This window comes from Girardinichthys multiradiatus, chromosome 18 (genome assembly GCF_021462225.1).
Source record: "Girardinichthys multiradiatus isolate DD_20200921_A chromosome 18, DD_fGirMul_XY1, whole genome shotgun sequence".
Lineage (NCBI taxonomy): Eukaryota > Metazoa > Chordata > Actinopteri > Cyprinodontiformes > Goodeidae > Girardinichthys > Girardinichthys multiradiatus.
Genome location: NC_061810.1, coordinates 2,262,909 through 2,275,608, shown reverse-complemented (window position 1 = coordinate 2,275,608; position 12,700 = coordinate 2,262,909). Strand labels below are relative to the sequence as shown.

Here is a 12,700-nt window from a genome sequence, read left to right as displayed (position 1 = left end):
CTCATTTGTTCTTCTCTTCTTTTTGTTCTACATTCTCCCTTTGATTTCTCTGTTCTCTTGTCCTCCTCTGCAACCCCACCTGTCCATTTCACATATCCCTATCCATTCAGGTGGTGAGCCAGCGGTTCCCACAGAACAGCATAGGCGCAGTGGGTAGTGCGATGTTCCTACGCTTCATCAACCCGGCCATTGTGTCCCCTTATGAGGCTGGCATCTTGGACAAAAAACCCCTGCCCAGAGTAGAACGGGGTCTCAAGCTCATGTCCAAGGTAAGCTGGGAAGTAAGTTAGCTCTGGGGTGTGGCTGAAAAGAAATGAAAGGGTACAGTGAGTATAATCAATACATTCATTAGCAGCTCTTAGTATATTGAATAAGAGTAAGGCAAAGTAAAATTATCATTTTGATTACAGTTCTACTAAAATGGTAAATGGCCTGCACTTGGATAGTGCTTTATCAAGTCCCCAGAGACCCCAAAGCGCTTACACTACAATCAATTCAATTCAGTTTTATTTATATAGCGCCAATTCACAACACATGTTGTCTCAAGGCACTTCACAACAGTCAGGTACATACAGGTCCTTCTCAAAATATTAGCATATTGTGATAAAGTTAATTATTTTCCAAATGTCATGATGAAAATTTAACATTAATATATTTTAGATTCATTGCACACTAACTGAAATATTTCAGGTCTTTTATTGTGTTAATACGGATGATTTTGGCATACAGCTCATGAAAACCCAAAATTCCTATCTCACAAAATTAGCATATCATTAAAAGGGTCTCTAAATGAGCTATGAACCTAATCATCTGAATCAACGAGTTAACTCTAAACACCTGCAAAAGATTCCTGAGGCCTTTAAAACTCCCAGCCTGGTTCATCACTCAAAACCCCAATCATGGGTAAGACTGCCGACCTGACTGCTGTCCAGAAGGCCACTATTGACACCCTCAAGCAAGAGGGTAAGACACAGAAATAAATTTCTGAACAAATAGGCTGTTCCCAGAGTGCTGTATCAAGGCACCTCAGTGGGAAGTCTGTGGGAAGGAAAAGGTGTGGCAGAAAACGCTGCACAACGAGAAGAGGTGACCGGACCCTGAGGAAGATTGTGGAGAAGGGCCGATTCCAGACCTTGGGGGACCTGCGGAAGCAGTGGACTGAGTCTGAAGTAGAAACATCCAGAGCCACCGTGCACAGGCATGTGCAGGAAATGGGCTACAGGTGCCGCATTCCCCAGACCTGGGCTACAGAGAAGCAGCACTGGACTGTTGCTCAGTGGTCCAAAGTACTTTTTTCGGATGAAAGCAAATTCTGCATGTCATTCGGAAATCAAGGTGCCAGAGTCTGGAGGAAGACTGGGGAGAAGGAAATGCCAAAATGCCAGAAGTCCAGTGTCAAGTACCCACAGTCAGTGATGGTCTGGGGTGCCGTGTCAGCTGCTGGTGTTGGTCCACTGTGTTTTATCAAGGGCAGGGTCAATGCAGCAAGCTATCAGGAGATTTTGGAGCACTTCATGCTTCCATCTGCTGAAAAGCTTTATGGAGATGAAGATTTCATTTTTCAGCACGACCTGGCACCTGCTCACAGTGCCAAAACCACTGGTAAATGGTTTACTGACCATGGTATCACTGTGCTCAATTGGCCTGCCAACTCTCCTGACCTGAACCCCATAGAGAATCTGTGGGATATTGTGAAGAGAACGTTGAGAGACTCAAGACCCAACACTCTGGATGAGCTAAAGGCCGCTATCGAAGCATCCTGGGCCTCCATAAGACCTCAGCAGTGCCACAGGCTGATTGCCTCCATGCCACGCCGCATTGAAGCAGTCCTTTCTGCAAAAGGATTCCCGACCAAGTATCGAGTGCATAACTATACATGATTATTTGAAGGTTGATGTTTTTTGTATTAAAAACATTTTTCTTTTATTGGTCGGATGAAATATGCTAATTTTGTGAGATAGGAATTTTGGGTTTTCATGAGCTGTATGCCACAATCATCCGTATTAAGACAATAAAAGACCTGAAATATTTCAGTTAGTGTGCAATGAATCTAAAATATATGAATGTTAAATTTTCATCATGACATTATGGAAAATAATTAACTTTATCACAATATGCTAATATTTTGAGAAGGACCTGTACATTCCAATTAATCCTAACCATTGAACAGTGCAGTCAGATTCAGTTATTTATTCAAATTGGATAAAAAGTTTTTCTATCTAAGGAAACCCAGCAGATTGCATCCAGTCAGTGACTTGCAGCATTCCCTCCTCCCGGATGAGCATGTAATCTGTCTTCCACCTATTCATACACACATTCACACACTGACAGTTGTGAGCTACATTGTAGCTACAGCTGCCCTGGGGCAGATTCACAGAATGAGGCTGCCATAAGGTGCCACCGAGGCCTCTGACCACCATCAGCAGGCAATGAGGGTGAAGTATCTTGCCTAAGGACACAACGACTGAAACAGACAGAGCGGTAATTCGAACCGGCAACCCACTGGTTAAAGGACAAACCACTGCCGCCACCGTCGACTACGTACCCATTCCACAATAAACATTATGTGTAATTTTAGGTGACCTCTGCCATTCTCACCGCCCTCTGTAGTGGTTTCCGTATCTGACGGGTGCAGTTTCCGTACCCCACTGTGATACAGCCCATCAGCAGGCTCTCAATACTGTACAAGTAGAAGTTTATTAGGATGCTGGTGTTCATACCGAACTTCCTTAGCCTTCTCAGGAAGTTGAGCCTCCATCTGGCTTTCTTGACCACAGTGTCTGCATGTACTATCCAGGATAAGTCCTCAGTGATGTGAACGCTGAGTAACTTGAAGCTGTTGACCTACTCCACCTCAGCATTATTAATATAGATGGGGGAATGCTGGCCTCCACGCTGTCTCCTAAAGTCCACTCTCATCTCCTTAGTTTTGCTGACCAATTGGTCAGTGATTTCATGTCATTCCTGCAGGCACTCTCGTTGTTGTCTGTAATGAGGCCCAAGATGGTGGTGTCGTGAGCAAACTTGAGGATAACGTTTGAGCTGTGCCTGGCGGTACAGTCATACATGAAGAGTAAGTAGAGGAGAGATGATTCAGCCAACATTAAGCCAGGATGTCTATGTTGAGTGTAGCGTGCTCACTATATACACATGTGGTCTGGTGACGGGTCTGGTGTTATCCGCATTAAACTGAGCGTAGAAGATGTTAAGCTTATTTGGAAAAGATGCACTGGGCAGTTCCACAGTCCTGCTCCTCCCACTGTAAGTCTGATGCATTGCAGTCCATGCCTCGGGACATTGCTCTGTTGGGCAGACTTGGCACTCTCCCTGTACTCCCTCTGCAATGTATTAACAGTCTTTCTGAGGTCATACTTCGCTGCTTTGTAGGCCTCAGGATCTCCAGATTTAAAGGCAGCAGTGTGTGCTGTACGTTTAGCACGTACTTCAGGCCCGACCCATGGTTTCTGGTTGGGGTAAGTGCAGATGGAGGCTTTTGGCACAACTACCTCAATGCACTTTCCTATATAGCCAATGACAGAATCTGTGTACTCATTAATGTCGCCATCAGCTGTGTCTGCAAATGTCTGCCAATCTGGTGTTTGACAGCAGTCCTGTAGGGCCTCATCAGCTGCATTGTCCCACTTGAAAATGCCCCTTGGAACCGGTTTTTCCTGTTTGAGCCTTTGTTTGTACACAGCTTGGAAAAAGTTTAAAAAAAAATTACTCATTTCAGAAAGTGTAACTTTTATACTGCTTAGTGGATCACGGGGGAGCTGGCTACGGGCGAGAGGCAGGGTACACCCTGGACAAGTCACCAATCCATTGTAGGGCAACACAGAGACATACAGGACAAACAACCATGCACACACTCATTCACACCTAAGGGCAATTTAGAGAGACCAATCCCAATCTATATTAGTCATGTTTTTGGAAGGAAGCCAAAGTACCCAGTGAGAACCCACACATGCATGGGGAGAAACATGCAAACTCCATTCAGAAAGACCCCCGACCGGGAGTCGAACCCAAGACCTTCTTACTGCAAGGCAACAGTGCTACCAACGGCGCACATAGTGAAATATTTCAAACCTTTAATTCTTGTCATTTTGATGATTATGGCTTACAGATAATTAAAACCTCCCAAAAAGCTCAGGTTGCTTTGATCGCAACCTTCATGTCATCTGCATTGTTGGGTCTAGTGTCTCTCATCTTCCTCTTGACAATACTCCATAGATTCTTTACAGGGTTCGGTTCAGGCTAGTTAGCTGGCCAGTCAAGCACACTAACACCATGATCACCTAACCAGCTTTTGGTACCTTCGGTAGTGTGGGGAGGTGCAAAGAAGGAAGCATGATGTGCTGGTAGTTTCCTGGTAGATGGCTGCATTGACTCTGGACTTAAGAAAACCCAGTGGACCAACATCAGCGGATGACATGGCACCCCAAATCCTTACTGACAGGAAACTGTACTATTGACTTCAAGCTACATGGATTCTGTGCCTGTCCACTCTTCCCCCAGACTCTGGGACATTGTTTTCCAAATGAAATGCAAACTTTACTTTCATCTGAAAGATGACTTTTGACCACTAAGCAGCAGTCCAGTTCCTTTTCTCTTTAGCCCAGGTAAGGTGCTTCTTTTTTTTTTCTTTTTTTTTTTAACCGTGTCCTGACCGGCAGAGTTAGCACTCAGAATTGTTGTCTGAATGGCAAGAAGAAGCCCAAAAGATTTACTTTCACAAGTGAAGCATTACAGCTAACACTTAAAAGTTCTGCATGATATTTATAGAAAAGAAACTTTATTAGAAACTGCTTTGGGATTATTTCAGTTGTTACAGACACGGAGACGGAAATGAAAATGAAAAGGAAAAAATAAGAAGCAAGAGAGAGAGAGAGGTGGGGCAAAAATGCAAAAAGGGAGACGAAGACAAAATAATGGAGGAGAGATAGAAGGATGAAGAGATTACCAAATAACACCTTGCTTGCTTCTACACCTGCAGAAACATATATATAATAACAGCATTCTTACCAAAAAGTACACAGCATTAATGAATGCAAGATGTATTTAGTGGTAATTGCTGCTCAATATTAAACATTTGTGTATCTGCTAACATCTGAATCTAAACCCCTGTGGGTTTGAGTGTGAGCGCGCTTGTGTATACAAGGTTTCTCCATAAAAATATGCAACAACGAGTGTGAGGAGCCACACACCTGCCCCCCTGGACCTGAGACAGACACGGAGGAGATCCGAGCCAGAGACATCCAAAGGACCCCCAGAGCACAGAAACCCCAGGAGAACACTGCCGGGACTACCACAACTTCCCCAGAGAAGAGCAGGGGAGAGTCCCAGGGGAACCACTCATCAGCCACAGTGCAGAAGCCCCAGGGAGCTGCAGCAACGAGCCCACAGGCCTCGTCGGCAACTGTCTAAGCCCGAGCAGATCCAGCCATGGACCCAGAGACCCAGGACACATCACTTCCCAAACAGAGGCCCAGCAAAGTCAAGGGACCCAGGCCCCAGGAAGCAGCCACCAGGAGTGAGCCAGCACACACCAAAGCACCCAGGACAGCAAGAACCACAGGTGCGGTAGTGGGCAGAGACACCAGCCACCCCCACAGATGAGCTCCATCCCCAAAACGCCGACGAAGACACAGTGCAAGCTCCACACACTGCCCCGTTCCAAGCAGCCCCGCCGCATCCTGCCCCCCACCATACAGCGCGCCACGATGGCAAGGCAAGGGCCCCATGCAATGCCGACACAGCCTCCGCTCACAGGCGCAACAAAGCAGACACCACGAGCACACCCCACACCAAGATGATACAAACTCACCCGGCAAGAGTGCCCCCACCACGCCCTCCGCATCCACACAAACACACCACGAGTAAGTTGCTTCTAATGTTGTCTCTGGGTCAGAAGTGGCTTGACACAAGGAATGTGACAGTCATCGCCCATGTTTAGGATAGTGTGCATAGTGGATCTTGATGAGCTGACTCAGACCACTGCTTTTGAAGCTCCCCCAATTTGTTTGACGCATTCTTCTTGACAATCCTCTCATGGCTGTGGTTATCGCCGTGTTGATGCATTTTTTTGCATCACTCTCAACTTTTTATGAATATGCTGGGGTACAGCACTCTGTGAACAACAAGGTTTTTTTTGCTATGTCATTTTGTGGTTTGCCCTTCTTGTGGAGGGTGTGAATGACTGGCTTCTGGACACCTGTCATGCCAGCATGACTTCCCCAAGATTTTGTAGGCCAAAATATTGCCATAACAAAATATGCATGCATTAAAAACTCTGTTATGTAATATTCTAATTTTCTCAGACAATGAATTTAGGGTTTTCATTATCTTTAAGCCATAATTATTAGCGCCTGACCTGGGCTACAGAGAAGCAGCACTGGAATGTTGCTCAGTGGTCCAAAGTACTTTTTTCGCATGCCACGCTGCATTGAAGCAGTCATTTCTGCCAAAGGATTCCCGACCAAGTATTGAGTGCATAACTGTACATGATTATTTGAAGGTTGACGTTTTTTGTATTAAAAACACTTTTCTTTTATTGGTCGGATGAAATATGCTAATTTTGTGAGATAGGAATTTTGGGTTTTCATGAGCTCTATGCCAAAATCATCCGTATTAAGACAATAAAAGACCTGAAATATTTCAGTTAGTGTGCAATGAATCTAAAATATATGAATGTTAAATTTTCATCATTACATTATGGAAAATAATGAACTTTATCACAATATGCTAATATTTTGAGAAGGACCTGTATAGGTTTGACTTGACTTGAGTGACAAAAAAATACATGATATTCCAATTTTTAGATGTACCTGTATAATGAAGCTCATGAAGAGTTTTATTGCACATAAAAAAGCATTCCACTTTGGTAAATCTGAGCCATCTGAATAACTGAATAAGAATATGGTGCAACAAACTTGATTGTGATTGTACAACCTATTGTGTGTTATGTTTATTTGGAAGTAAAATGTTTAACTGAAATGTGATCTAGCAGTTTAGATTGCCAGAAATGATCAGTTGTCTGCTTTCATCTGACCTAGGCAAAACGAGTGTTAATAACATAACTGAACATAGCCAGAAATAAACTAGCCACTGCCAACTTTGAATTTACTCTGACTGTATTTTTATTAAAACTGAAATCAGGCTGGATTTCTAAGAATATTAGGATTAGGACCAAAACACTGAAGGGCAGTTTAAAACTTTTAAACTCATCCAAGGTAGCAAGTATGTTCCCAAATCAGACAACAGGCTGTTGTTCAGCAGGTAACCTCTTTCCTTGCTTAAACCCAGGCTAAATAAATTTCAGTTTCCTTAAGTAAGGCTTTATTTTAGGGACTTGGTCATATAATTGGATACAATTCAATACTACAACACCACTTTATTTATAAATCACTTCAAAGCAACACTGTTGGCCAAAGTGCTGTAGACTAATAAAATAACAAATTAAAATACAAAAATACAGAGACTTAAAACTTCTAGAAAGCAAAGAGAGAAATTCAATAAAAGCAGTTACAATAATAATCAGTTAGGAAAAAAATAAAAGCCAAAATATCAAACTGAGTTAAAAGCCAAAGAGAAAATGTTTTAAGAAAAGATTACAGAAACTGAGTCAGCCTGCTGATTTGGAAAGGCCACTCATTCTACAGTTTAGGGGCATCGACTAAAAACGCCCAGTCACCTCTCAACCTGTACTTTGACTTTGTGACGACCAGCAGTAAGTGATTTGCCGACTTGAGTGAGCGTGAGGAAGCATGCAACTCAATCGAGTCAGACAGATGTTGAGGGTTGAGACCATGTACACCTTCAAAAACAAATAAAAGAACTTTAAAATAAATCCTGACACGAAATGGAAGCAGGTGTGCTAAAACAGGAGTTATGTGTTCTTGCTTTTTGGTATCAGTTAAAAGGCATGCAGCGTTTTGAACTACTTGAAGTCGATTAATTAATGGTTCAGCCCGACATTAAAGACTATTGCTGTAATCTTAGCGAGTTGTAATAAAAGCAGTACTTGATGCTTGAACGTAGCCTTTTAACTGTGCACTGAAATTATGTAAAGTGAACACACATTTGTGTGAGATCTATACAAGTAAACCAGATGATTTGAGTTCTTTTAAAGATAAGGTCCCTTCATGTGCATTTGTCTTTCTTTTAGATTCTACAGAGTATTGCAAACCATGTCCTGTTTACAAAAGAAGAACATATGAGGCCTTTTAATGACTTTGTTAAGAGCAACTTTGATTCTGCAAGAAGGTAAGAGACCATATCATTGTTTAAACAGAGCACAGGCAAAACCTCAAAAACATTGTATGAAGGACCTTTTCACAGATTTGCTAATTACACATAACAGAACTAGAATGGTGTTAGCAAGCATTGTGCATTAGACCTTGTTTACCACGGTGCAATGGTGGGCACAGTTCTGCTAATTTGCTAACAACTAATAACGGAACCAAAATTTTGTTCATCAAATGCCAAAATACTGTATGTCAAGTGTGTCATGTGCCAGCCCATGGAGACCATCATAAAAGAGATTTAGATGATAATCTAAAACTTGAGTTCGCATGACAAGAGGAAACACTAAGCACATGCCAACCAGTCTGAGGTATGGATCAAGGCCGGCTCATCCTGTGGGAAACACAGTTTACCTTCTAGTAGCAGTACCAATCGCCAGTTGCGTCAATCTATGGTGGCCAGAAGGATTGTAGACCCGTTTGTCAACAACATGCTACCTTTACATGTAGTGGACTCCCCACCTTTGTCTGCCTGATCAAGACGCTGAACCCCAGCAAGAAGTCGATATCCCGCTGCACCCTAGGCAGGAGAATCCTGGCCAGCCAGACACAGCTGGAAGAGTATCTTACAAGGTATCTATTAAGTTTATTAAGTTATTATAATGGCGTACTTCATATTTTCCTGATTTAATTTATTTATTAAATAGTTGTTGTCTTACCCATTTTAATAAAATGTAATTGAAATAAATGTGATAAATACAGCATATATGTATTTATATATATATATATATATATATATATATATATATATATATATATATATACTTCTGGTCAAAGGTTTTACATTAAGTTTCTCACTTAATGGGTCTCTTTATTTTCATGACTATTTACATTATAGATTCTCACCAAAGGCAACAAAACTATGAATGAACACAAAAGAAATTATAAAGTACACAAAAAGAGTGAAATAACTGTAAACATTTTTATATTTTGGATTCTTTAAAATAGCCACCCTTAGCTTTGATTACAGTTTTGCTCTCTTGGCTTTGACTCCATGAGCTTTATGAGGTGGTCCCCTGAAATAGTTTTCCAAAGAGTCTTTGGAAATTTCCCAGGGGTTCATTGCGAGACGGACACAGGTTAATATTTCAGTCACCACAGCAAAGGGTGGCTACTTTAAGGAATCTAACATATATGTATGTGTGTGTATATATATATATATATATATATATATATATATATATATATATATATATATATATGTATATCTCATTATACACTCACCGGCCACTTTATTAGGTACACCAGCTGCTCGTTAATGCAAATTTCTAATCAGCCAATCACATGGCAGCCACTCAATGCATTTAGGCATGTAGACATGGTCAAGACGATCTGCTGCAGTTCAAACCGAGCATCAGAATGGAGAAGAAAAGTGATTTAAGTTACTTTGAACGTGGCATGGTTGTTGGTGCCAGACGGGCTGGTCTGAGTATTTCAGAGACTGCTGATCTACTGGGATTTTCATGCAATACCATCTCTAGGGTTTACAGAGAATGTTCTGAAAAAGAGAAAATATCCATTGAGCGGCAGTTCTGTGGGCACACATGCCTTGTTGATGTCAGAGGAGAATGGCCAGACTGGTTTGAGCTGATAGAAAGGCAACAGTAACTCAAATAACCACTCGTTACAACCAAGGCATGCAGAAGAGCATCTATAAACGCACGACATGTCGAACCTTGAGGCGGATGAGCTACAGCAGCAGAAGACCACACCGGGTACCACTCCTATCAGCTAAGAACAGGAAACTGAGGCTACAATTCGCACAGGCTCACCAAAATTGGACAAATGAAGATCGGAAAAACATTGCCTGGTCTGATGAGTCTCGATTTCTGCTGCGACATTCGGATGGTAGGGTCAGAATTTGGCGTCAACAACATGAAAGCATGGATCCATCCTGCCTTGTATCAACGATTCAGGCTGGTGGTGGAGGTGTAATGGTGTGGGGGATATTTTCTTGGCACACTTTGGGCCCCTTAGTACCAATTGAGCATCGTGTCAACGCCACATCTTACCTGAGTATTGTTGCTGACCATGTCCATCCCTTTATGACCACAGTGTACCCATCCTCTGATGGTTACTTCCAGCAGGATAACACGCCATGTCATAAAGCAAGAATCATCTCAGACTGGTTTCTTGAACATGACTATGAGTTCACTGGACTCAAATGGCCTCCACAGTCACCAGATCTCAATCCAATAGAGCATCTTTGGGAGATGCTCATCATGTATGCAGCCGACAAATCTGCAGGATCTGTGTGATGCCATTATGTCAATATGGACCAAACTCTCTCAGGAATGTTTCCAGTACCTTGTTGAATCTATGCCACCAAGGATTAAGGCAGTTCTGAAGGCAAAAGGGGGTCCAACCCGGTACTAGCAAGGTGTACCTAACAAAGTCGCCGGTGAGTGTATATACACACAGTGGGGAGAACAAGTATTTGATACACTGCTGATTTTGCAAGTTTTCCCACTTGAAAAGCATGTAAAAGTCATTAAGTTTTATCATAGATACTCTTCAATTGTGAGTGACGGAATCTAAGACAAAAATCAAGAAAATTACAGTGTGATTTTTAAATAATTAATTTGCATTTTATTGCATGACATAAGTGTTTCATACATCAGAAACCAGTAAAGACTGTCTTTACAATACATTTTTTGAATACAGATTGCTCAAGGATATCCCCTGGGTAGCAGCCACTGCTGACTGTTGGTCGACAACAGGTCCTACCTGGAGATAATGGGACACTGGCTGGACCCCAAGAGATACGAGACAGCAATCTGTCCTGGCCTGTTGTCGGAGAAGAGGACATCACACCTTTGATGTCACTTAGGCGTAGTGGACATTTAATTAGTAATAAGTTCCTTCTTTGTCAAAGCAAGTGTGCAGTTTGTACACATGCGGAACTCTTGATATTCAGTACATCTCAGTTGAAACTTAAACTGCTAGTGCACCTTCATTGCGCAGCCCATACCTTGAACTTGAGGAGGAGGATGGTTGTCCCCAACAGTACTAGATGGCTACCTATGACTCTGTTGTTGTCCTCAACAACCTCCTGGAGAAGAAAATGGGACAGGGTGATGACACAGCTGAAGCTGCAGAACTGCACAGATCCTGATGCTTCCTGACTGAGTACACCCAGGTGATGTCTAATGTTGCCAAGGCCTTAGAAAAAATCCAGCAGGTGGACCAGGCCTATCTAGGGAGACTTCTGCTAATTGTAGTGGCTATCATCATGAAGATGAAGGAGACCAAGTTCAAACATCTCATGTACTGCAGTCCCCTGGTAGATGGTATACTGACAGGCATCACAAAAAGGTTTGGACTCTTTCTAGAAGACCAAGAGTGCCTGCTGGCAGCTGCCTTCCACCCCAAGTTTCGCCTGCTCTGGCTGGAACAGTTTAATAACATGGAGACAGCCAGGGAGATCACCATACAGACAGCCCTAACAGAGAGCAATGTGGAGAGCAGTAGCATCCCCAGCAATTAGGAATATCAGGAAGATGATTTCTTCAGCAACATCACTCAGTTCTTTGAGAGCAGGAGTCACAGGTCTCTGAAGTCCAAGGTGTAAAACGTGGAGGAGCCGAGCTCCTCCTGGCTAAAAGCCAACTCGAGCAGGTCTTGATCAACCTGTTCACCAAGTGTAACACCCCCATCCCATCCAGCACTGCAGTTGAACACCCATTCTCTCTAGACAAAGATATTTACAGGACAAAGTCACCTTATCAGATGGTAACTTTGAGATACTGTTGTTTATAAAGGGCAACCAACATCACTTTGAGGTGATGGGGTCTCAGAGTAGTACATATTGATCATTATCTAGTAGTTTTGTGAAGTTCTGTCTATGCCTAAAATGTCAGCGCTCTGTGTCTGTATATAATCTCTTTACCCCTGTGGAGGGCCTAGAAGTACCTGCTCAAAAGTTACATGCCCATCTTAAATTGAGTTTTTCTCAGCATGTACAAACACTGTTGAAGTAATGTTATCAAAACAAAGTTAACATTGGTGAGATTTCTCAGAAGTGTAAGCATCACAGCAGATGTAATTATTTCAAAGAAGATGTGGAGGAAAGTTAAGATGTTTGTTTTTTATTGCAATAGTTATTAAACTTTATTTGTACACCTAAAAACCTTGCTTCTGTTTGTATTTTAAAGTTGCTTACACATTTATTTATTTGTTTATTACCCTCTCCAAGTAAGACAACTGGAAATTATTAGGTGTAATTCTAACTGTGGCATTTTTACTAAATTGCACACTTTAAAAGACTTAAGTGAAACCCGCTACACACAAACAGGGTGTCATGTGTCATGTTTTGTTTGAAGGGGATGAAAATGTTTGAGGCAGACTGAATGACAGTTTTCTTAACAGTTATCATTATCTTCCGCTAATTTTTTTAATCT

The 12,700-nt window shown here is 42.2% G+C and overlaps 1 protein-coding gene across 2 annotated transcripts in view; it reads left to right on the top strand.

Moving 5' to 3' along the window:
* Nucleotides 1–12,700, top strand: part of nf1a (neurofibromin 1a) — a 309,684-nt gene that overhangs the window by 182,878 nt on the left and 114,106 nt on the right. For both annotated transcript variants that reach the window (XM_047391263.1, XM_047391264.1), the window contains exons 30-31: nucleotides 111–269; nucleotides 8,165–8,262. In XM_047391263.1, the coding sequence (XP_047247219.1) occupies nucleotides 111–269; nucleotides 8,165–8,262 (257 nt within the window). The remainder of the gene's footprint in view (nucleotides 1–110; nucleotides 270–8,164; nucleotides 8,263–12,700) is intronic.